General features: G+C 37.8%; 1 protein-coding gene across 1 annotated transcript in view; it reads right to left on the reverse strand.

Annotated features, from left to right (window-relative positions):
- The window catches only part of LOC150079255 (calmodulin-binding transcription activator 1-like), a 927385-nt gene that overhangs the window by 166837 nt on the left and 734605 nt on the right, over positions 1-25943 (reverse strand). Inside the window, exons 15-20 of the mRNA XM_090383006.1 lie at positions 24350-24564; positions 23153-23448; positions 17286-17295; positions 14687-14718; positions 11490-11551; positions 9251-9642 (exon numbers count right to left, since the gene is read on the reverse strand). Coding sequence (XP_090239132.1) covers positions 9251-9642; positions 11490-11551; positions 14687-14718; positions 17286-17295; positions 23153-23448; positions 24350-24564 — 1007 coding nt within the window. The remainder of the gene's footprint in view (positions 1-9250; positions 9643-11489; positions 11552-14686; positions 14719-17285; positions 17296-23152; positions 23449-24349; positions 24565-25943) is intronic.

Consider the following 25943-nt stretch of genomic DNA (forward strand, 5'->3'; position numbering starts at 1 on the left):
AACTGGACAAACATTTGTAGTGACCAGAAATGGGAAGGGATTTTTTTTTTTTTTGGCTGATGCTACATAAGCTTGATCATATGCCTTTCTTGCATCATAAGCCTCTGCTAATGATAATTTATGAGGCATCTTAGGTTGTAAAAGCACAGAAACATTTAAAAAGTATACAAAACATTTTAAAGAAAAGGATCACAACAATGACCTTAACCAAGTGGCATCCAACACACAACTCAGAGAACAGTATATGCTGTGTAAGTAAGCAATATTATGTCAGATTTTATTATTATTATTAGCCATTTGGTGCAAGGAAGCCTGAGACTTATGCTGCACCAGCCAAAAAAAATTCCAAGTTACCCAGAGAGAGAGAGAGAGAGAGAGAGAGAGAGAGAGAGAGAGAGAGAGAGAGAGAGAGAGAGAGAGAGAGAGAGAGAGAGAGAGAGTGGGGAATCACCAAGTAAGAGAAGAATGATGATATCCAGCTGAGGACCCTGGGTGTGCCAAGCCCATACCCACCAGATGTGAGCTCCTGGGGTTATTTGAACAGCCATTTACTAAACATATAGAATTTCACAGAAGTTTTGAACAGCCATTTACTAAACGTATAGAATTTCACAGAAGTTTTGAACATGGGCATTTGAACAGCCTGTCAGATCACACAATACTTACAGACCAACTTTTTCAACATGTTTATTCATTTTTTAAAACCACACTATTACTGTTTCATTACGGTATTTTTTATATCAAACTTTGTGTGTGACATGAAAATTGTACGTGATAAAGAAATTCAGTTTTTGAATTCAGCAACAAAAAATACATAAAGTAAAAATTAGCAATAAATGTTCATGTGACAAAATGTGTGTTGACCAGTATAATTGAAAATATTCTCCCTACTTAAAAATACTAATTAATTTTCATGAAATAAAAGTTTTATTGATTTTATTTAAATTTTCAAAAAATGTTGATAACGAAAAATTTAATCTCTGCCAAATTAAGGTTCGTAGTGACATTAATTGCATGAAACTGTGGCATTATTCCAGTACAACAAATTAAGCCAATATATTTGCAAAAAAAAAACGAAAAAAAAAAAAGTGTTTTAATTAATGCATTTCAATAAAAAATAATAATTTTCTATTAATTTTGCCTGTATGTGTGATGAATATTAAAAACATGATGAAATACTAACATAAAATAATTTGTATCCATTTTCCAAGGTTCTTGTGACATTTACTACATGGAAATTCTACATGGCCGAAATATAAAAACAATCACAGTATATGACTTTGTGTGCTAATTTTTCATCCTCATTTTTATTTTTCTTATGAACAGCCTTTGCGTATTACCACCTGCATGTCCCTTGCAAAAATTGGTGCCTTCTAAATTCATCAAGGAATAAAAAATCACCATGGACCAGCGTACAGTATTCCACCTGATATCATATGTAGCACACGACTTGTCCAACTAGATATGTAAAATGTGATAATCTGTGGCTCCCTTACTGTTGAAACATAAATTTTACTCCTGTGATGCACACTACACTACCTGTCAAAATAACATTCTGGCCTTTTCTTAATAACATGAATCCTTTTGTGACACGTTCTGGAATACCAATGGACTAAGACTAGCTGATTTACAGTTTGTGTACACAAAATCTACTGAAAATTTTTTTCTTATTTTCTGTGATAATTCTCACATAGGTGAGTGGTGAACTTTGAGAAGCCTTTGGATAGTGAAAAACATCGTGATGAAAAGTAGTGTTCTGCTACATGTGGAACTGTTCCTTGCCAGATATAATGGTGTAACATAAGTAATATTGTCTACTCTCTTGGGGTCACTCAGCTTTCATGAAGTGAAAAGCAATATAAATGAATAAAAAACAGCAGTTCACACAAGACTAAAGTCATTATCAGGAAGACACAAAAAAAAAAAAAAAAAAAAAGAACTGCTAATCCCCTACCAGTGAATCATTAGGATTAAATATTTTTCTGCTAGTCCTGTCAGGGAACAGGATGTTACTGCTAGGTTAAATTAAATAAGGCATTGTGACAATTCGTGGCTTCACCACTATTGAAGCATAAATTTTACTGCCATGATGCACACTATCTGTCAAAACAATATTCTAGATGCTAGAGAGAACAGAGTCCATGGAAGTATCCATCAGAAAAATATATATTTAAATATATGTGAGTGCAATCTCAAAAATTTGCCTTAGACACATTACTCAGCTCTGATTTTGCTGTTAATTTTAAACTAATAGTTTATTACAGGCTTGTGTAGCAACTGAAACAAAAACCTAGGGGAATCAAGTTCTAAGTTAATTTGATTCATACTTGAAAATGTATATAAACACATACACCTTCCTTTCAATATCAGGTTTTATATTGAGAACATTATTCTCAATATTATTTTATATTTGTGAAGAACTGTTGACAATGAATAGTTATTAGAAAAAAGAAAGGCCTTAGGCATCGAGAAACATGATGTGGAAGATTTCCTGTGATAATCTATAAAATTAAAATCAAAACTTTAATAAAATATGGCATTTACAGAAACAAGAATAAAGCTCTAAATAAAATAAATGTTTTTTTTTTTTTTTTTTTATGAAAACACCAAACACAAGATATTAGAATTAGCATTAGCATTAGTAGAGGCATTTGATGCAAGAAAGCAAGCTTATGCAGCATCAGCCAAAAAAAAAAAAAAAAAAAAGTAAAATAAATAAATAAAAAATAACCACTTCCACTTCACCCCTCTGTTCATTCGAAATACCTGTCCAGCTGAGCCTTAAACTTATTTAGGCTATCAACCTCCACGACAAGGGATGGAAGTCTGTTCCACCAACCAACCACCCGCTGGCTAAAGGCAAATTTCCACACATCTATCCTACATCTGTCTTTCCTCAATTTGAACTTATGCCCTCTCAGGTGATTATTCTGAGCAAGAGGAAGAATCCCATCAGCATTGAGCATGCTCAAACCATTCAAGGCTTTGTACACCTCTATCAGATCACCTCGCTGGTGCCTAGTCTCCAGACACTGTAATTTGCAAAACTTAAGCCTTTCTTCGTAAGAGCACCCCTTTGTTCTATTCACTAATCTTGTTGCTCTTCTCTGTACTCGTTCCAGCAGCTCTACATCCTTCTTGAAATGAGGCCTCCAGGCCTGTATACAGTACTCTAGGTGTGGCCTGACCATTGCCTTATACAAGGGAATAATCACCTCCTTATCCCTGCTAGAAAAGTTCCTATATATCATTGACAATACACCATGAGCTACTCTTGCAGCCCGTCTGCACTGCTCAGAGAACTTCATATCTGCCTGCACAACCACCCCCAGGTCCCTTTCATTCTCTACCACTGTCAGTGTAGTACCACAGAGTTGATACGTTGCTCTGGGGTTTCTGTTTCCCATATGTAGTACTTTACATTTGTCAATGTTAAACTTCATTTGCCACCTCTCAGCCCATCTGCTCAACCTTTCCAGATCCTGTTGCAGCAGCATAGTGTCAGTAGTGTCCGTGACAACCCTGCCAACCTTCGTATTGTCTGCAAACTTGGACATTAAGCTTGATATACCATCATCAATATCATTTATAAATACAGAGAACAATAAAGGATCCAACACTGAACCCTGAGGGACCCCACCAATAACACTAGTCCACGATGAGCAGTGTCCATTGATTACCACTCTCTGTCTTCTCCCCCTCAACCACCCCTTTATCCATAGCAGCAATTTGCCTCCAATGCCACACTGCTCCAATTTGTGCAGCAGTCTTCCATGTGCAACAGTATCAAAAGCCTTTCTAAGATCCAAGTATATAATATCAAAGTTATTCCCTGCATCCAGTTCTTTTGTGACTGCATCATAGTATCCAATCAAATTGGTCAGGCAAGACTTCCCCTTAACAAAACCATGCTGTGTCCGAGCTATAACTGAAGTCTTGTCTAGATGATCCTGCAGTGCTTCTTTAACCAGTGCCTCCATTAATTTTCCTGGAACAGAAGTTAAACTCACAGGTCTGTAATTACTTGTGTCACCCTTTGATCCTGCTTTGTGGATTGGGGTCACATTTGCACATTTGTAGTATAATACCTAGTATAATACCTGTGTATGAGTTACAGGTTGAGAGGACAGAGATATTTGTGTACATTAGACAATTTTAATTTCTGTAGATTGTAATTTTCAGGAAATACAGGTGAAGGGAGATTGTTTCAGTAAACAGATGCAGAGGGGGATAAATGAGGAAGAGAGAAAAGTTGGTTGAGAGTTTGGAGTTGGACAGTGAATGGATGCTGACTGGTTGCAACATGTGTTTGGACTGATTTGGAAGAGGGTCATGGAATTACAGATGCTAATTCAGTAGAACAGAGTTCCATGGAAGTATCAATAGAAAAGGCATGCAGCAGAAACAGAACATCTATGAGAAAAGAAAGTGGAAAGATTTATTTATTTCATTAATTAATATGAGTATCCTCTTTTGAGTTGAGTCTAGCAGCTTAAGAGAGACTGAGGTTTTGTGGGTCCCATCTTAGATGTGGGAACAATATTCCACTGTAGGGCAGATTTGAGATTTGTACATAGTAGTTGTTTAGGAGAAAAGTAATGCAGAGAGCAAAAAATAAAACCAAGTTTTTTGGATAAGAGGAAAATATTTGTGATATTATGGTAATTTAAGGCATATTAGGGTAATTCCTAGTAGAGATGGAGCAGTAGATCTTTTTTTTTTTGTGAGAAATAATACATGAGTGAGATTTAGAAGGATTAAAGTTAACTAAATTTTCTTTGTCCCACTGAAGAATTACTTGGAGATCAGCATTTAAAGACTTAGTGGAGGGCATTCAAGAAGTTGAAGGTGTTTGTGCAAAACAAGGTTTCTCAAACTGGAAGATGTAATATAGTTTGCTTATCATCAGCAAAACTAAGAGCAGGATTTCCAGTCAGCAGAAGAAAGTCATTAATATACAAGAGGAAAAGAGTCAGAAAGAACTGAACTTTTGAGAACAACATCATTAGTAGAGAAGTTAAAAGACAGAGCCATCTACCATCACTTGTAGAGAGAAAACTGGATACCCAATTGCAAAAAACAGTCTACAATCCATAAGATGGGAGCTTGTTTAGATCTTAATATCAAACATGATCAAAAGGCTTAAAAATGTCAAGAGTAACTGCTTGAATTTCATCAAATTTTTCAAAGATAAGTAACATAAGCCACTATCACCAGCTTATCAGTTGATCAACACTGATGGAATCTATACTGGTGATCATTGATCAGATGGAAGGTTGAAGATAATATAAAATTGGCAATTGATGGATTTCTCTATTATTTTGAAATGAGCAGAGGCAAGTGCAATAGAGTGATAACTGGATGGGAGAGATTTGTCATGCTTTTTAGGCACTGGCTGGATGTTAGCAAATTTCCAAGGAGAAGAAACACCAGTGGAATAAGAAAGTGTAAAAAGGCAACACAGAAGCAAGCAAGCTCAGGAACACAGGTTTTGAGAACAAGTGGAGAAATCTCATCAGCACTGGAGCTTTCTTGGCATCAAAATTATTCAGAATTCTTCTTAACATCCTGGGTTAGGTAGGGGTAGGTTGACCGTGGTTGTTAATACAAGAGTTAAAAGAAAAGTAGGATGCTAGTAAGTCAGCAATAAGACCATCAGGTTTTAAAAGAGATAGGAGTATTTATGGCCAGAAGTTATGGTCAATAGAGTTGGAGAAATACAAGAATGCTCAACTACCATTTGGATAAGAAGCAAGTTTTCTACTCTTAGGCTGTTCAAAGGAAAGTTTGGATTGATTAATAACTGTGTTACAATTGTTATAAGTTACAGTGTAATCAGAAAATGAAGCAGATTATTTGGATGCAAGCTAATTGTGATATGCAACATTCTTATCTTGAGCAGCTTTAGTGTATTTATTGGAAAACCAAGGTTTTTAGATAAAGGAACAAAGTTTTAAGGTTTTCATTCCACATTTCAAAAAACTTTGAAATGTGGAATAAAAGAGTGTTTACCTTTCAAAGAATATTTTCACTGATATGAACTGAGCAAACACATCAGGATCAGAAGTTTTAAAAACAGTAATCTAAACAGGGTAATGTCGAAGTTTGCAGATGAGGTTGGCAGGGTTGTTAATGACAGTAATGGCAGTGTGCTACTGCAGCAGGATCTAGATAATTTGAGCAGATGGGCTAAGAAGTGGCAACTGAAGTTTAACCTTGACAAATGCAAAGTACTGCATATGGGTAGAAGTAACCCCAGAGAAACGTACCAACTGTGTGGTACTACACTTAAGGTGGTAGAAAATGAAAAAGACCTGGGAGTAATTGTGCAGTCAGATATGAAGTTTTTTGAGCAATGCAGACAGGCTGCCAGGGCAGGTCATGGGGTTTTGTCAACGATATACAGGAATTTTGCTAGCAGGGAAAAGGAGGTGATTGTCCCTCTATATAAGGCAATGGTCAGTCCACACCTTGAGTACTGTGTACAGGTCTGGAGGCCTCATTTTAGGAAGGATGTAGATTTGCTTGAGAGTGTACAGAGAAGGGCAACAAGATTGGTGAGGGGAATGAAGGGATCCTCTTACCAAGAGAGGCTTAAGTTCTGTAAATTGCAGTGGCTGGAGACTGGACCTGTGCGGTGATCTGAGTGTATAAGGCCTTGAATGGGTTGAGCACGCTGAATTCTGATGGGATCCTTCCACTTGTTCAGATTACGAACCTAAGGGGACATAAATTCAAATTAAGAAAGGATAGATGTAGAATGGATGTGCGGAAATTTGCCTTTAGCCAGTGGGTGGTTAATTGCTGGAACAAACTTCCATCTGTCGTTGTGGAAGTTGGCTGATGCTGCATGAGCTCATACACTTGCTTTCTTGCATCACATGCCACTACTACTACTACTAGAACAGAAATCTTGCAGTTCATCCTGTTTTACATCCTTGTAATCCTCAAACAGTGCAAGGCTGAGGATGTGTGTGTGTGTGTGTGTGTGTGTGTGTGTGTGTGTGTGTGTGTGTGTGTGTGTGTGTGTGTGTGTGTGAGAGAGAGGGGTCTCCACTGGAGAAGATACCACCATTAAGTTGTGATCTGAGGGCCTAGAGGGCCACTAATGCTGACCACATATTTTAAAAGGTTCTTTGGAAGTGTGGTTAGGGCTGTCTGGTATTCTGGTAGGTAAATGATTAACCTGAGTGAGATCATTAGTAATTGCAAAAGCCTCAGCATCTTGGCCAGCTGGGTGTGTGCAACTAGAAAACTGAAGCTAACTGGAGTATGAACATTAAAATCATCAAGAAAAATTACTTCACTGTTAGGAAAGTTAGATTAGAGAGAGTGTTGAGTTTTAAAGAAAGGAAGTTAGAGTTCAGGGTGATTAGTGGAGTTGGAAGAATGATAGAGAGAACACATGAATTTGACAAAATGGGATGGAGAAATTTTAAGCCAGAGAAGATTTCAAATTAGGAAGTATCTGACAAGGAATACCACAGGTGAACATATACACAAGTATGTTGTGTGAAGTGAAAGGAAGCATACACTGAATAATTTGAGAACTGAGATGAACAGAGTGGTGGAGGCAACTGATAGTAAGTGGGATTCAGTAAGAAAAATTAAGTGGGGCTTGGCAGACTGCAGGTGGAAATAGCCGTCACTGAGACCAAAATTAAGAATATGTATATTTTAAAAATGAATGAGAATGTTTTTGGAAAGTTTATATCTGTTCACAGATAAATTTGTTCAATTAGTTTAACTATTCATGATGAATTCAGTAGGTAGATTAAAAGCAAAGGGGGATATGTTTACTTGTATGAATTAATGAAATTTTTGGATATGACATACACATAGTAAAAATATACCCAGCTCCTTAAATACATAGTCTCGACAATGCTCCCCAAGTACACACAACTCAGATTCCCTCCAGTCGCTAGCTGGCAGATTTAAAGTAGCAAGATTATACACCATCTGATCCAGATGCCTTCTAGAGAATTCCCTATAGGTTCAGTTTGGTTGGCTGCTTAGTAGCAGACCTGCAAAAACTTTTTTAAAACCATACCACTGGAATGTAAGGTATACCAGATCTTACCATGAAGCCCATCATAACCTCAAAAGTCATCACTCATATTGCATGATGGGTATTGCAGCAGCTTTGCTCTGGGGACTAGACATAGGGTTCACCAATTCAAGCCTCCAATAAGCAAAGTGAAGGTACTACGCTGGATGATGAGAATTATATACCACCTAATATTGCCTGGTACATGGAGGGTGACATTCCTCTGTGTGATGTGAATACCACACTCAGCCTCTGCTTACATTGGTCACACCTTGGCAGTTGCTTCCAGTATACTAGGTGCAGCATTTCAGGACTTGTATATGTAGGTATACCCAGGATTATTTAACGATCCCACCATCACGAAGGTGAAAGATTCTGTTGTCACAGAACAACTGGACTTCACCGAAATTCAGTCCAGTTGACTCACAAATGGCTCCTGAATGTCAGTTTCATCAGTGTTTTTGACTCAGAGACAGCAAGACATAGCCCAAGTCGTCATACCTGGAGGAATGTCTGTGACAAGCCACAGGAAAAGTAAGAATAAATCTGATAAGGCCGATGAATAAAAGTACTAAAATAATATAAAATAACAAGTGGCTTTTGAGAGGGGGGGTGTCCCTTCATCAACTTAAAGGAATGTATGGCATACAGTACATATAAATAGCAGGATTCATATGATATGATTGTCACAGGTCAGGAATAATGGGGCATGATAGCAATTGAGAGAGAGAGAGAGAGAGAGAGAGAGAGAGAGAGAGAGAAGAAATTGCTTGCTTGGCTGATCATTCAAATGGTTAATCAAACACTGGCAATACAGAATGGTGAGCGCAAGGCATAGTGTGTGTGAATGGAAGAAGGATGTGATTTTCATTTTCATAGCCCAGTCATTCCTGGCCTATGATAACCACATATCACATTAACTCTACTATTTATACTACTATATGATGTTTAAGTTGATAAAGGAGCACACTGTCTTGAAAGCTATATATTTTAATGTATTTTAGGGCTTTTGCTCATTGGGCTCATTACTTTTATTCTGTTGTAAGTGTTTTTTCTTGTTTATGTAAATGCTGTATTTTTTAAAATTTTGATTTTAATTTTTGAGTTTGTCAGTAATCATAAGAAAATCTTCCACAATAAATAGTTATCATTGATCTCCATTGTAGAATTGTAGTTTATAGTTATAAAATTTGGAATACATACCAGTATCCAAAAGAGGTGGAGGTGATTTAGCACTTTTTAACTTGACTGACGATCTGATGGTATTTTGGCTACCTGCATTTAAGGTGAAATGTAATCTGCTGTTTTCAGAAAGCAACAGGGATGGTGTAAACCTCTTATCTCCAACCCTTGAAATGTCTGGTTGATGATCCAAATTCAGATGAGCATTATTCTCCTCAGAAGATTGTCGGATCAGTTTGATGCCGTCCTTTGCATTAAAGAACTTTGCTTTTCCTGTGATAATGGGAATCTGTCCAATGGCTCTTGCTTGGAAGGCAGAGGAATATGATCGGTTCAACATATCCATAGTAATTTTATGTTCTTTATTTTCAATGGATACTTTATTTTTAGTTCTATATAAGATAAAAGACATACTAAAAATAAAATATGTGGAGAGATAAATACAATTTTTTTAAAATTTAATGAAAATTCTGAATCAAGCTTGCTGAAGATATGCATTTGGTTTAGTAGACACAAGCAAACAATATCAAGAGTAAAATGCATTTGTAAACATTTTTTTTTTTTCAATCTGGATTTATAAAATAATATAAAGAAAATGATTTTTATAAATAAGAAAGTATAAATCCATAAATCAGTGATAGAGAACCAAATTTATCAGTGTCAAATTTTAACTAGGATTACTATTTACTACTGAAAATCAGTTGCAAAGGGTTATTCAGTAAGATTGACTCTTATTTATGCCAGCATGTCAGAGAGGTAACAAGGGGGTTCAAATTTGTTTGACTTGGGGTGTCGTATTAAGGGTAGGAAAGTGCAGGAACAATGTCTTAAAATGGGTAACATTCAGAGAAATATCAGTGATCAAAGGAAGAAGTATGGACTTCTTTCTAGAGATAGCACTATAGTGGATTAAGGTATTTCTTCAGCTGTATCACTTGGATACAAATTAATTATGGGAAATACTTAAGTGATTTATCTTGGAAACCACAAACAAATTTGAAATGGTGTGGAAGTACTACAAAATAAAGATGCCAAAATGGATGCAAACAAATCTTAAAGGTTTAATAGAGCAAAAAAAAAGGGATACATGGACCATCAGAGATTCATATGCCAGTTATTAGCATATTTGTAATAACCACTGAGTGGATAAGACAAACAAAAGCTGAGTATGAGAACTCACTGGCAAAGAAATATAAGAATGTGGGACAAGAAATCATACTTATACAAAAACAGAGTAGAGCCATTTTAGCATTAGTAGAGGCATTTGATGCAAGAAAGCAAGCTTATGCAGCATCAGCCAAAAAAATTAAAGTAAAATAAATAAATAAAAAATAACCACTTCCACTTCACCCCTCTGTTCATTCGAAATACCTGTCCAGCCGAGCCTTAAACTTATTTAGGCTATCAACTTCCACGACAAGGGATGGAAGTCTGTTCAACCTACCAACCACCCGCTGGCTAAAGGCAAATTTCCGCACATCTATCCTACATCTGTCTTTCCTCAATTTGAATTTATGCCCTCTCAGGTGATTATTCTGAGCAAGAGGAAGAATCCCATCAGCATTGAGCATGCTCAAACCATTCAAGGCTTTGTACACCTCTATCAGATCACCTCGCTGCTGCCTAGTCTCCAGACACTGTAATTCGCAAAACTTAAGCCTTTCTTCGTAAGAGCACCCCTTTGTTCCATTCACTAATCTTGTTGCCCTTCTCTGTACTCGTTCCAGCAGCTCTACATCCTTCTTGAAATGAGGTCTCCAGGCCTGTATACAGTACTCTAGGTGTGGCCTGACCATTGCCTTATACAAGGGAATAATCACCTTCTTATCCCTGCTAGAAAAATTCCTATATATCATTGACAATACACCATGAGCTACTCTTGCAGCCCATCTGCACTGCTCAGAGAACTTCATATCCGCCTGCACAACCACCCCCAGGTCCCTTTCATTCTCTACCACTGTCAGTGTAGTACCACAGAGTTGATACGTTGCTAAGGGTTGCTGTTTCCCATATATAGTACTTTACATTTGTCAATGTCAAACTTCATTTGCCACCTCTCAGCCCATCTGCTCAACCTTTCCAGATCCTGTTGCAGCAGCATAGTGTCAGTAGTGTCCTTGACAACCTTGCCAACCTTCGTATCGTGTGCAAACTTGGACATTAAGCTTGATATACCATCATCAATATCATTTATATCAGAGTAAACCAGATAGACTCCCCCCTCACAATATAAAAACTGTGGAATCACAGAAAATCTAACCAAAGTGACAGATGAATTGAAGATACTTTTGGCATGATCTTTACAATTGAAAGTATTGCCATCTAGGGGAAAAGTACTATCATCAGGGGTAAAGGGAAGGGTTTTTGCTTTTGTAAAGGTGACTGTAGTGGCCTGTCTCAGACTGTTTAAATTCTTAACAGTCTGTCTTAAAGTCTTAAATTTAAACAGTCTGTTTCAGACTGTTTAAATTCTATACAGTGAGACCAACTAATGATGTTACCAACAGCAAATTCAAAATGGGAAGAATTCAAAGAATTAATCTTGGAAGCTACTAGGCTTCTCATACCAAGTAAGAAATATTGTTAAAGGTTTAGGATGTCAGATGAAATAATGAGACATGTGGCAGAGAAGAAAAATGCATGGGGTGCATATAAATTAACAGTTGACATGGAAGCCTATGATAGATATAAGCTGGTCTGTAACCAAGTCACAAAGGAGGTTGGTAGGCAAAGGCAGATTAAGAGAAATCTTTGGCAAAGGATGCAAAGAAAACAGCAAAGAGTCCATTACTTGTGTAAATTTTAGAAGGAAGGGGATGAATCAGATTATTCCACTTGATATTGATGGTTTAACTGTTGATGATCCTACTCAGGTAGCTAGCAAACTAAATGAGTATTTTGCATCTACATTCACACATGAGGAGTTATTCAGATAGGGGAATGCCAGAGGTGAATTAAACTCTGGCAGTGAGCTAGATTTTGTAATACTGAGAGCAAAGTTAAGGAGATATTGTTGAAGATAAACATAAGGAAGGCACCTGGGGTGGATGGGATCTACCCAGTTATATTAAAGGAGGCAGCAAATGAAGTAAGCAAACCCTTAGCCATAATTATGAGAGCTTCTTAGAGTCAGGGGGGGGGGTACCCATGGACTGAAGATATATAAATGTGATCCCAATTCACATTTGCAGGATCAAAGATCAAAGAGCTACACAAGTAATTACAGATCTGTTAGTTTAACTTCCGTTCTAGGGAAATTAATGGAAGCACTGGTTAAAGAGGCACTGCAGGATAATCTAGATAAGACTTCAGTTATAGCTCAGACACAGCATGGGTTTGTTAAGGCGAAGTCTTGTCTGACCAATTTGATTGGATGCTATGATGTGGTCACAAAGGAACTGGATGCAAATAATAATTTTGATGTCATATATTTGGATCTTAGAAATGCTTTTGATACTGTTGCACATGGAAGACTGCTGCACAAATTGGAGCAGTGTGGCATTGGAGGCAAAGTGCTGTTATGGATAAAGGGATGGTTGAGTGGGAGAAGGCAGAGAGTGGTAATCAATGGACACGGCTCTTCGTCGGCTAATGTTATTAGTGGAGTCCTCCAGGGTTCAGTGTTGGGTCCATTATTGTTTTCTGTATTTATTAACAATACTGATGATTGAAGATCATACTTAGTGTCCAAGTTTGCAGACGATACGAAGGTCAGTAGGGTTGTTAAAGACACTAATTTATTAATTAATTGTATTTATCACTAATTGTATTTATTAATGATACTGATGATTGCAGATCATACTTAATGTCCAAGTTTGCAGACGATACAAAGGTCAGTAGGGTTGTTAATGACACTAATGACAGTACGCTGCTACAATGTCATCTAGAAAAGTTGGCCAGATGGGCTGAGAAGTGGCAACTAGAGTTTAACATTGACAAATGTAAAGTACTGCATATGGGAAGCAGTAACCCCAGAGTAACGTATTAACCGTGTGGTACTATGCTGGCAGTGGTAGAGAATGAAAAGGACCTGGGGATAATTGTGCAGGCAAATATGAAGTTTTCTGACATTGCTGGTCTGCAAGAGTAGCTCATGGTGTCTTGTCAATGATATACAGGAATTTTTCTAGTAGGGATAAGTAGGTGATTATCCCCTTGTATAAGGCAATGGTCAGGCCACGCCTTGAGTACTGTATACAGGTCTGGAGGCCTCATTTTAAGATGGATGTAGAGCTGCTGGAATGAGTACAGAGAAGGGCAATAAGATTAGTGAATGGAACAAAGGGTTGCTCTTATGAAGAAAGGCTTAAGTTTTGCAAATTACAGTGTCTGGAGACTAGGCACCTGCAAGGTGATCTGACTGAGGTGTATAAAATCTTGAATGGTTTTGTTGCTGATGGGATTCTTTCTCTTTTTTCAGAATTATCACTTAAAAGGCATAAATTCAAATTGAGGAAAGACAGTTGAAATAACTTCCACACATCTATCATATTTCCTCAACTTTTTTTGAGGAAATAGGATAGATGTGTGAAAGTTGCCTTTAGCCACCGGGTGGTTGATTGCTGGAACAAACTTCCATTTGTCATTGTAGAAGTTGATAGCTTAAACCACTGGGTTCGGTGTTGTGTCATCTGTTGTTTTGTATATTTATCAATGATATTGATGAAGGTATATATCAGGCTTAGTGTCGAAGTTTGCAAATGATACAAAGGTTGGCAGGGTTGTTAATGACAGTAATGGCAGTGTGCTATTGCAACAGGATCTAGATAATTTGGATAGATGGGCTAAGAAGTGGCAAGTGAAGTTTAACCTTGACAAATGCAAAGTACTGCATATGGGTAGAAGTAATCCCAGAGAAACGTACCAACTGTGTACACTTAAGGTGGTAGAAAACGAAAAAGACCTGGGAGTAATTGTGCAGTCAGACATGAAGTTTTCTGAGCAATGCAGACAGGCTGCCAGGGCAGGTCATTGGGTTTTGTCAATGATATATAGGAATTTTGCTAGCAGGGAAAAGGAGGTGATTATCCCTCTGTATAAGGCAATGATCAGGTCACGCCTTGAGTACTGCATACATGTCTAGAGGCCTCATTTTAGGAAGGATGTAGATTTGCTCAAGCGTGTACAGAGAAGGGCAACAAGATTGGTGAGGGGAATGAAGGGATCCTTTTACCAAGAGCGGCTTAAGTTCTGCAAATTGCAGTGGCTGGAGACTAGGCACCTGCACGGTTGTTATGTTGTTATTGGGTTTTTAGGAGCATTAGCAACTAAGGTCATATTGTTCCAGGGATATGCAGTGGTCATTCCCTGACCTATCCGCATCCTCCATATTTGGTTGTCACAGGCTCGAACCCCGGTGTAATCAAGAAGCGTGTGCCACGCACTGCTGCTCCTGCCCACCTGGCTACAGAGGTGCCCACCTGCGCGGTGATCTGATTGAGGTGTATAAGGCCTTGAATGGGTTGAGCACGCTGAATTCTGATGGGATCCTTCCACCTGTTCAGAGTAAGAACCTAAGGGGGCATAAATTCAAATAAGAAAAGACAGATGTAGAATAGATGTGTGGAAATTTGCCTTTAGCCAGCGGGTGGTTAATTGCTGGAACAAACTTCCATCTGTCATTGTGGAAGTTGATATGTTAAATAAATTTAAGGAGGAACTGGACAGGCATTTGGAGGGAATGGTGTGATTTTTTTTTTTGGCTGATTCTGAATAAGCTCATACACTTGCTTTCTTGCATCACATGCCACTACTACTACAGATTCAAGGCAGAACTAGACAAACATTTGGAGCAAGTGGATGGGTGAAATGAGAAGTGTTTTATTTTGGCTGATGCTATATAAGCTTGCTTTCTTGCTTCATGTTCCTTTAATAATGCTATTGCTAAAAGTATATTCAAATGGGAGGGATAGTGATGAGCTAGATTGTTGTAAAATAAGATATAACGTTCTGTTCTAAATATCCACTAGAAAAACTGTGGGAGAGTAAAGTTCCAGGGTATGGATGGTGTATGTCCAGTTATACTAAAAAGATGACACATAAGTGCATCAAATTGTTAGGAATGTTTATATGATTATTATTAGATTAAGGAATGATCTTCTTGGATGAGAGAATGCTAATATCACCTCAGGCCTTAAGGTAGTCTGATTAAACTAATCTGATTAATTATTATTGTAAGGTCAAAAAACAGATGGATGCAAGAAGTAACTTTGACAACTTTGAGGTGTGATCAGAAAGTTTGAAACTGACTTTATCTTGAAGAAGCATTGTAGTATGTTGCAATCTGTCACAACGCGTTTGGACACTCGTCTATACAGGTAACTTGGGAATCACTTTATTTGCAGTTAGTCTGATTTAGCAAAAATAGAAGGTATTTTATGTTCTTTGTTGCATTTTTAAATGAGTGATTTTACTGAACACTGAATCTGTATCGAGTTTTGTTCCAAATTTGAGAAAAAGTGCAACAGAAATAGAAGAAATGTTAAAAACAGTTTTCATAGAAGATGTTGTTTGAAGACTTTTCACTGGTTTGCAAGGTTCAAAGAAGGCCACTTGCCTGTTGAAGATAATCCTCACTCTGGTTGCCCTTCAACTTGAAAAACAAATGATTGAATCACTGTTCATAATCTGATCAGGAGTGATCAACGTTCCATGAATAATCTGAAAAGTTTCTAGTGAAATTGGTTTTTTTTTTATGGGACATATCAACCAATTTTAACACAATAAAAATGAAATGCATTTCAACCAATTTGTGTCTTGCATACTCACTGATAATTACAGAAAGTGACAAGTTCTCACATGTCAGAATCTTAACTAATGTGCTGCTGACCCTCACAACTGGTGATGAACCATGGGTGTTTCGATGTGACCCAGAAACAAAAACTCTGTCCTTTTAATGGAAGACTGTCTTTTCCAATGCTCAAAAAGCAAGACAATCTCTATCAAATATGGAGGTTATGCTTATTGTATTTTTTGACTCATGAAGATTGTTCATTATGAATTTGTCACACATTGTCAACCGAATTTGGTTTGGTTTAGGGGTTACTGATGCATCAGCAACACAGGCTATAATGCATCAAAACAGTAAATGAATAAAAACAGCAAAAGATGTAAAGACAATAAATAATTTCAGTGACCCATGAAAATTGGTCACTATGTAAAAAGGTATTTATAGACTGTATAAGAATAAATATCTGCCAGACATGTATAAATGATATATAAGTATATATTTATAGTATAATAAGAGTATATTTTAAATAAATTTTAACAAGTTTTTTTTTTTTTATGTAAACCCCAAATACGAAAGGTATTAGAACCTATAGTACTTAGTACAGTGCTTGGGTTGGAGGTTGAGAAGATGAAAGAAGATATTTGTTGACATTGGACTTGAACTTCTGTAGACTGTAATTTTCAGGAAATACGTATGAAGGAAGGTTGTTCCAGAAAACTGCAGTTGAATGAATAAACGAGGAAGATGAAAAGTTGGTTCTGTGAGTTTGAAATTGGCCAATAAATGGATGTTGGCTGGTGGTCGCACGTGTTCGGACTGTTTTGAAAGAGAGAGCGAGAATTATAGAAGCCAATTCAGAAGAACAGTGCCCATGGAAGTATCTGTAGAAGAGGCATGCAGCAGAAACAGTATGTCTATGAGACAGCAAGTTGAGAGACTCTGTTAGAGATGAATCACGAATTAACCTAACTGCCCTTTTCTGAATGGAATCAAGAAGCCTGAGAGAAGTTTTGGGGTGTTTGATGCTAAGAAAGATGTGAACAATATTCCATGGCAGGGCAGATTTGCGATTTATACAGAGTGAGCAGCTGTTTGGAAGAAAAGTAACACAGAGAGCGAAAGAGAAAACCAAGTTTTTTAGATGCAGAGAAAGCAATATTTGTAATGTGTTTGTGCCAAGAGAGATTAGAAGTCAGGGTAATCCTCAAAAGAGATATATCATTTTGTCTAGAAATCGGAGTGTCACTAAAGATAAGCATAGGAGCAGAAGAATCCTTTTTGCGAGATATAAGACAAGACTGAGTTTTAGAAGGGGTTGAAATCAACTAATGTGTCTTTGCTCCACTGGAGAATTACCTGAAGATTGACATTTAAGGAATTGGTAGCAGATTTTCGAGAAATTGAAGCTGATTGAGCAGAGCAAGGTTTCTCAAAATGGAAAGTAGAATGCAATGTGCTATCATTGGAAAAACTATGGATAGGATTTCCAGTCAATGGAAGAAGGTCATTAATATACAAGAGGAAAAGAGTGAGGGAAAGAACTGAACCTTGGGAGACACCGGCATTAGTGGAGAAGTTACAAGACAGAGAGCCATCTACCATCACCCTCAGTAAGCGATCAGAGAGAAACCTGGATAACCAATTACTAAAAACAGTTGGCAAACCATAAGATGGAAGCTTGTTTAGAAGACCTTTATGCCAAACATGATCGAAAGACTTTGAGATGTCAAGAGCAACTACTTGTGTTTCATCGAACCTTTCCATTGAATTAGTTCATAAATGGGTAACATAAGCCAGAATATCACCAGTGGATCGACACTGACGGAATCCATACTGGTGATCGTTGATCAGACGGAAGGTTTCTAGGTAGTTTAAGAGTTGGCAGTTAGTTGATTTCACCATTACTTTAGAAAGAGTAGAAGTAATTGCAATGGGATGATAATTGGATGGGAGGGATTTGTCACCCTTTTTAGGAACTGGCTGGATATGAGCAAATTTCCAAGCAGAAGGAAAAACACCTTTGGAATAAGGAAGTGAAAAAAGGCTGCAAAGAATAGGAGTAAGTTCAGGAACTCAGGTTTTGAGAACAAGTGGAGAAATACCATCAGGACCTGGAGCTTTCTTAGCATCAAGATTCATCAAAATCCTTCTGATATCCTTTTGACGGAAGACCACAGGAGGCACTGAATGGAGTGTGTTGGGAATGGTAGGAGGTGTTTTATCAAGATCATTAATACATGAGCTGGAAGAAAAATGGGATACTAGCAGGTCAGCTTTATCCTTGGCTGAAGTGACAATGGAACCAACTGGTTTGGACAGAGGTGGGAGCAGAGATGAGTAAAAGTTGCGGCCAATAGCTTTGGCAAGAGACCAGAATGCTCGGCTACCATTAGGACAAGAAGCAAGTTTTCAACTCTTAGCCTGTTCAAACTCTAGTTTGGACTGGACTGATTAATAACTGCTTTACAATTGTTGCAAGCTTTGGTGTAGGCAGAATATGAAACTGAAGAATTAGAAACAAGCCAATTACGATATGCAACATTCTTCTCTTGAACAGCCTTATCACATTTATTGGAAAACCAAGGTTTAGATAGAGGAAAAGATTTTAAAGTGAGGTGTGGGACAAAGGATTCCATTCCTGCAAGAATAATTTCACTGATACAATCTGAGCAGACGTTGACATCAGAAGTTCTGAAACAGTAATCCGACCAAGGAAAAGAAGAAAAGAAATCTCGCAGGTCATCCCATTTTGCATTCTTATCCAATGCAGCCATGAGATAAAGGCTGCATTGGATAAGAGACAATCACCAAGTTGTGATCTGAAGTGCCTAAAGGACTTCTCACTTCGACTGCGCACTTAGAAGGGTTGTTTGTGGGAAAAAGATCAAACGTGTTGGCTGTATGATTAGGATTGTCCGGTATTCTTATAGGTAAATGAACAATCGGTGCATGGTCATTTGTAATTGCAAAAGCATGAGCAACTCGACCAGCTGGGTTGGTGTGACTAGAAAAGGAAAGCCAGCTGGAGTTGTGAACATTAAAATCACCAAGGAAAATTACCTCATTGTTAGGAAAGTTAGACTGGAGAAAGTCAAGTTGCAAAGAGAGGAAGTCAAAGAGCTCCACGTGATTAGTGGAGTTGGGAGAACGGTAGAGACAACAGATGAATTTGACACAATGAGGTAGAGAGATTTTAAGCCAGAGAAGATCAAAGAGAGGAGATTCCAAATTACCTAGTCTCTGACAGGGAATATCAGAACGGATATATGCACAAGTACCACCTTTGAGGTGAAAGGAATCATACAGTGAATAATTTGGGTAACTGAGATGAGCAGTATTTGAATGAACCGATAACTGAGATTCTGTCAGAAAAAGTACATGGGGTTTGGCAGACAGCAAGTGGAAATGGACATCGTTGAGATTAGAATTGAGACCACTTATATTTGTGAAATGGATTAGGAAGTGCTTGGGAGGTTTAGATCTTTTCACAGATAAGCTTGCTCTATTAGTTTGACAATTCATGGTGTATTCAATAGTAAGAAAAAGTGAGTGGGACATGCTGTATGAAGTAATGAAATTTTTGGATATGGCATAACACATGGTAAGAATATACTCAGATTCTTGACATAACGTGGCCTCGACAATGCTCCCCGCATACACACTACTCGGACTCCCTCCAGTCACTATCTGGCAGGGTAGAGGTAGCACGATTATACACTCGCTGATTGGGAAGCCTCCTAGAGAGTTACCAATAGGTTCGGTCCGGTGTACTAACTAGTGGCCGGCCTGCGAACACCGGTTTATTTAGAGCTGTACCCTCGAAATGTAAGGAATATTGGATCTCGCCACGATGTTCATCATAATCTCAAAAGTCATCAATCATACTGCATGATGGAAGAGATAGGGAAGGGTTGACCAGAACTTAGCTCTAGAGACTAAACATGGGTTCCACCACTTCAAGCCTCCAATAAGCAAAGTGGTGGTATTGTACCGGTTGATAAGTGTCATCTACCATCTAGTACTGCCTGGTAACATAGAGGAGCAGCATTCTTCCATGTGGTGTGAACGCCACACCTCGACCCCTGCTTATGTTGTCTCACACCTGGGTGGTCTCCCACCATGTACTTGTGCATGGAGGTTATACCCAGGATTACTAACAGTCCCACCATCGTGAAGGTGCAAGCAGAGGATTTGGCTGTCACAGGCCGTCCGGACTTCACCGAAATTGGTTCCACTTGACTTGAGTGTCACCCGAATATCAGTTCCATCAGCGTTTTAGACTCCCAGGTAGCAAGTACAGCTTGTCTGGTATATCTGAGAGAATTTCTGTGACAACCTCAAGGACCAAAAAGGTATTTATAGGCTGTATAAGAATAAATATCTGTCAGACATGTATAAATGATATATAAGTATATATTTATAGTGTATATGTAATAAGAGTATATTTTAAATAAATTTTAACAAGTTTTTTTTTTATTTTTTTTATGTAAACCCCAAACACGAGAGCTATTAGAACCTATAGTACTTAGTACCATGCTTGGGTTGGAGGTTGAGAAGATGAAATAAGATATTTGTTGACATTGGACTTGAACTTCTGTAGACTATAATTTTTAGGAAATACGTATGAAGGAAGATTGTTCCAGAAAACTGCAGTTGAATGAATAAACGAGGAAGATGAAAAGTTGGTTCTGTCAGTTTGAAGTTGGACAGTAAATGGATGTTGGCTGGTTTAATAATTTTAAGTATTTAAAAACAGCCAACACATGGTCATTGTCAGATTGTCAGTATCTTACTATAGGTTTAGTCAGATAATTAAAAGTGGAAAAAAATATACAACATTCATTTCTAATGCGTGCACACTTTGAAAAATAAAGATGGAAACTTAATGTTTTCATACACAAGGGATTCATCAGTTCTCAACAAAAAGGAATGCATAAGATATGCTTATAAGATATTAGGGAATGCATATGGAAGGTTTGTGCACAGGCTAGACTAGCAGAGTTCAATTGCAGGCTTAATCTGATATAACTTGTTTGTGACCTTTCCATGCCATATTATTATTATTAGCCATACAGTGCAAGGAAGCCTGAAGCTTATGCTGACCAAGCCAAAAAAAAAAAAAAAATTCCAAGTTACCCTGAGAGAGAGAGAGAGTTTTGATGCCATTAGGACTGGCATCTATTATGTATTAGTTGTTTGTGGTCTGTATAAGGAATTAACAGACAGTGACTGTTCTGGGGTTATGCCAGTCTGGCTGTAGCATGCCCAAGATCATTATTCCTGGTTCCAATGTGACTTTGGATTTAGAAGAATCAGATGTCAAATGAACATTCAGAAAGAGAATGTAGCATCTGATGAACTTGGGACAGAACCAGATGAGGATTAAATCTCATCCCTGATAAGGCCTGCAATGCACTTAATGTGTATATCATATACCTTTGGTAATTGTGGGTTGTAATGACCTAATGTTAACTCTGTAGCATACAACTCTGCTCTGTACATACTGCATTTGTGGAGAATCCTCTCAGATATTGTATTATCCGGGAAGGTAGCAGTAGAGCCATCGCTAAAGATAGGTAAAAGTCAGTATTCAGCTCGATGGGCAGTACAGAGTTTCAAGTAGAGAGAAAGAGTGTTGGCCTTTCCCCAATATTTAATGGAGGAGTTGCATGATGGTAAGTGAGCATGTCGGGGGGGGGGGGGGAGATGCCTTGGTGACTAGGCAACATTATCTACTGTGATATTAAGATCTCTGAGTAAAACTTGGACATGAACACCAAAGGGATAGTTAGTTGTTTGATGAGTGTAATAAAGATATTTCCATTGTGGTTCAAAAATTGATATCCGTGTGGTGTGGTCTGGCAGGGATTTTTTAATAAAAGTCCAGTAGCAATACAAATGGCCTGATGATGGATAGGGTCTAGCCATTGCAATACACTGTTTCTAGCTGAGGTGTAAACCTGTCACACATAATCAGGTTTAGACTGAACAAGTGCACAATAGAGGCAAATTAAAATGCAATGATCTGCTCCCCAACTTGGTAGATGAAATAGCAGCACACAGGAGATTCTGACCCCTCATGTACTTGGTCCTCAGGTGATGGATTTGTTGGAAAAATGTCAACCCCTTAACAAATACCCCAGGTAATTCTGTCTTAGGCTATTGGAATGATATTTTGTCTGAGTTTTTGTTCTGGTTCAGGGTAAAGGCTCTATTTGTGAAAAAAATATGCATGCAAATTGTCTCTTGAGCTGAGAATCCACTGTCCAGGAGTTTAGGCAATCAATAGTTTGCTGCAATTGTCTTTCGATGAATCTTACTTGCACGTCTACTGTGTAAAACACTAAAGTTATCAACAAAGAGCACTGTTCATAGTTGGAGGAAGTTGTGCAGTAAAGAATTAACTTGGATAGCAAAAAGCATAAAACTGACAGAAAATTTTTAATAAAAACTGGAGGTTATCTCTAAGACCACCACAGTTATGAATGTCTTTTAACCCTTATACCCTACCCACCCTGGGAGAAACACTATTACTACCCTGGGGTCCCAGGATCCCCAAAATTGGAATGCTTATAATTTAAAAATGAAAAAACTTTACAATTCACAATTTTTTTATTAGAAATTTAGAACTTATAAACAATCAAGAGTAACAAAATATTTATACTTATAATACTTTAGTAACACAGTCTTGGCACATAGCTTTGGTATGTTCGCCACAAATAGGGTTTTTGCAAAGGGTGCATACCACCTTAGTTTTTCGGTCCTTACCCCTGGGGCATGTAATGCATCTTCTTTTGGCATTAACACTAGGTGCCTCTTCAACACATGGCCGCTTTTTTTGCAGGATACTACCTAGGAGGGTCTGGAGATGACGTCAAAGTTGACTAAGTGAATCGCTGCTCCATTTGTGGTCTTATCAAATCCAGGGCTAATTTTTTCAGAAATTGGCGTCGTTTTTCTTTTGAGTCTGATGTCATTTTGAAAAGTATGTATGAATTGACACCTACTATATTCAGAAGTCCAAAGAAAATGGCCATTGGTTATCTTTTTGTCCTAGACGCCGTGTGCTTGTTCCATAATTGGTCCATCAAATCGACGCAACCTTTTCTTTTGTTATAGAACTCCACCACCTCCGGTAATGGGTTTGTTGCATCTTTGTCTGCTGTTAAATGCATAGTTGACAACATCATTACTATCTTCTTCTGTTTTGGCTTTGGTGGACAATAGGACAGCAGAGTGAGTTCTTCAGAAAATCCAAATTTAGCTGTGTTGTGAACATGATCTTTTACATCAAGAAAACTGGGCGGTATTTCTCTTTTGTTTCTTCGAAGCGTGCCAACCATAGTCATCTGCTTTTTGAGCAACTGTTTGGCTACAGGTATTGATGAAAACCAATTATCGCAAGTTAGGTTACGGTTGGTACCGTGAATTGGTTCAATCAAAGTCATGGTGAAGAATTCTGCAGCTGGAATATTTCTAGGAGTAGAGTCTTTCCCAACATACACAAATGTTCTAATCATATACCCAGTCTTACTATCACACAACATCAGAATTTTGATACCGTATTTATCCGGCTTGCTGGGAATGTTGCGCCTCCGTAGCCAGGTGGGAAGGAGCAACCGTGCGTAGCACACGCTTCTTGATTAGACCGGGGTTCGAGCCCGTCACCACCAAATACGGAGGATGCGGTAAGGTCAGGGAATGACCACTGCATATCCCGGAGCAATATGGCCTTAGTTGCTAATGCTCCTAAAAAAAAAAAAAAATAACAATGAATAACAGCTGGGAATGTGCATTCTGAAGATGCATCGGCCTCTGAATCCTAACAACATTTCATTAAAGTGCAGCAATCTGAAGGACTGTAGAGCTTTTTGGAAATTTTGGCAACGTGATCGAAGATATCCCTGATTGGTGCCAGTCTGTCAGTTTCTCGCCTGGTTTTCCTGGTAGAACAATCATTGAAACGTAAACAATTTGTGAGAAATTCAAATCTTGCTTGACAAAATTTGAAGTAGTAAAGCCCAATCAGTGCTTTTATTTCTTTCACAGTTGTATCCTTAGCGAAAGAAGGATGTACAGTAGATGAGCTTTTGGCATCTTCACTTTCGTCTTCCTGGTTCTACATAGCTCTGTCATTTGTATACTTTGCCCTCTGTGCATGGATTTCAACGTTGGTGTGATCGACTATTTTCTCCAAGTTATTTTGAGAAAAAAAAAGCCCCATGTATCTTCCTCTGAGGTTACATTGCAAGCTGGTCCTTTAGGCCCATGTGGATGAAAGATAATATTTCTTTGTGGAGTTCTAGACCTTGTCGGTTTTTTACCACTCCATTTGTGACCATCTTTACCCTTCAAATTGATAGGCACATCCAAAACACGAAGAAAATTACCTGAAGATAAATTTGACAAAGGTACGTCATCATCTGATGAGGAATCGTCTTCATCATCTTGATTGGCAGATTGTGTATGGAAATCTTCGATGATGCCGTCCTCTTCATTGTCACTTCCACAGTCGATGATTGCACAATTTTCTGTGGCTTCATCATCAGAATAATCGAACAGCCCTGAAAGATTTGGTCGTCTGAAGTCATCTCGATAGGTGCTGCTTGAAGGAAAGATTGTTATCGAGAACAAAGCCAAGGTATTTCATTTTGTCGGTTAAGCCCCAAATTAAGATTGACACCAATAGTCTTGGTGTCAATCTTAATTTGGGGCAGACTGCAGATGTCAAATCTGCCCTTGAGTAGTATGGATGTAGTTTTTTCTGACGATACTTTAAAGTCATGGATCCTAGCACAGTTTTGGAGCATAGTCATGGCCTGGTTTGCTTTTACCTCAAGCTGGGCCCTGTTATTCACAGTAGCTGTTACATATTGACGTTCCACGCAATCAGTAACAGTTGTTTTGCAAGACTGTGTTTGTTCCTAAGTTTCTTTCAGAAATGCATGCAGGGCCATGCTGTCCATGTGTGCAATGCACACAGGCACCTGGAGGTCAAATGTAAAATTCGTTGCAAAGTACTTAAAAAATAATTCAATGGCACCTTACTTTCATGACATTATCAATCTAAAAATTAAAATTGTTGATAATTAATAACTTTCATAAAATTAATAGTGATAATTTTGGGTTGATTTAGAGAGAAATTATGTTAAATTTTAGAATATTATTTTCTGATGTTTTTAATTAATGGTTTTCCATATAAATTTTTGCACACAGGTGCTGCACATTCCTGAATGCATGTCATCTAAACAATTGTACTGATTGAATGAATTATAAATTCATTGTGTGGAACTGTAGTTAAAATAATACATATATATTATACAAGAAGGTCATCAGTAGTTGTACACTAAGTTGTAAACTCTTCTTTTTAGAAGAGTTTACAACTTAGTGTACACCGTTATGGTAACCATTACAGCAGTGTTCAGTTAACAATGGATCATGTTTTTGTTTTTTGTGGTAAAATAAAAATTCAAACGTGCAGTATGCGTACCATAATCATTTATACTACCCTCAAGGACCAAAACTAGCTCCTGCAATCTATATAAATTATATCACAAGTGGATATTAATATTGTGGTCCATTTGTCAAATAAATTGTTATGTATAAGACTGGGAGAGATTAACATGTAGCTAACATGATTATATAATAGATACATACTGTATCCTCTCAAATTTTTTCGGATAAACATCTGTAATGTTGGAGAACTCATTAATGTGTCATCTACCATTGCCCTGAATGGAAACAATGATCCTTCATGAAAGTCTTTTGACTGATCCAACATTCCAGCTCCTCACAAACATTATTTATCAGTTTAATACAAGAATTTTACCCCAGGACAGCAATTTTGCTAGAAGAGTGTTCATTCCCTAACAATTTTTTCAGTTACCCAAAATATCATTTAAATAATTTCCAAAATAACATATCATCAATACATATTCACAATTTATATGCAGGTTGTTATTTTAAAGTATCTTCAAATATTGA

Source organism: Mastigoproctus giganteus, chromosome 10 (assembly GCF_048544385.1).
Source record: "Mastigoproctus giganteus isolate SK-2022 chromosome 10, ASM4854438v1, whole genome shotgun sequence".
NCBI classification, from domain to species: domain Eukaryota; kingdom Metazoa; phylum Arthropoda; class Arachnida; order Uropygi; family Thelyphonidae; genus Mastigoproctus; species Mastigoproctus giganteus.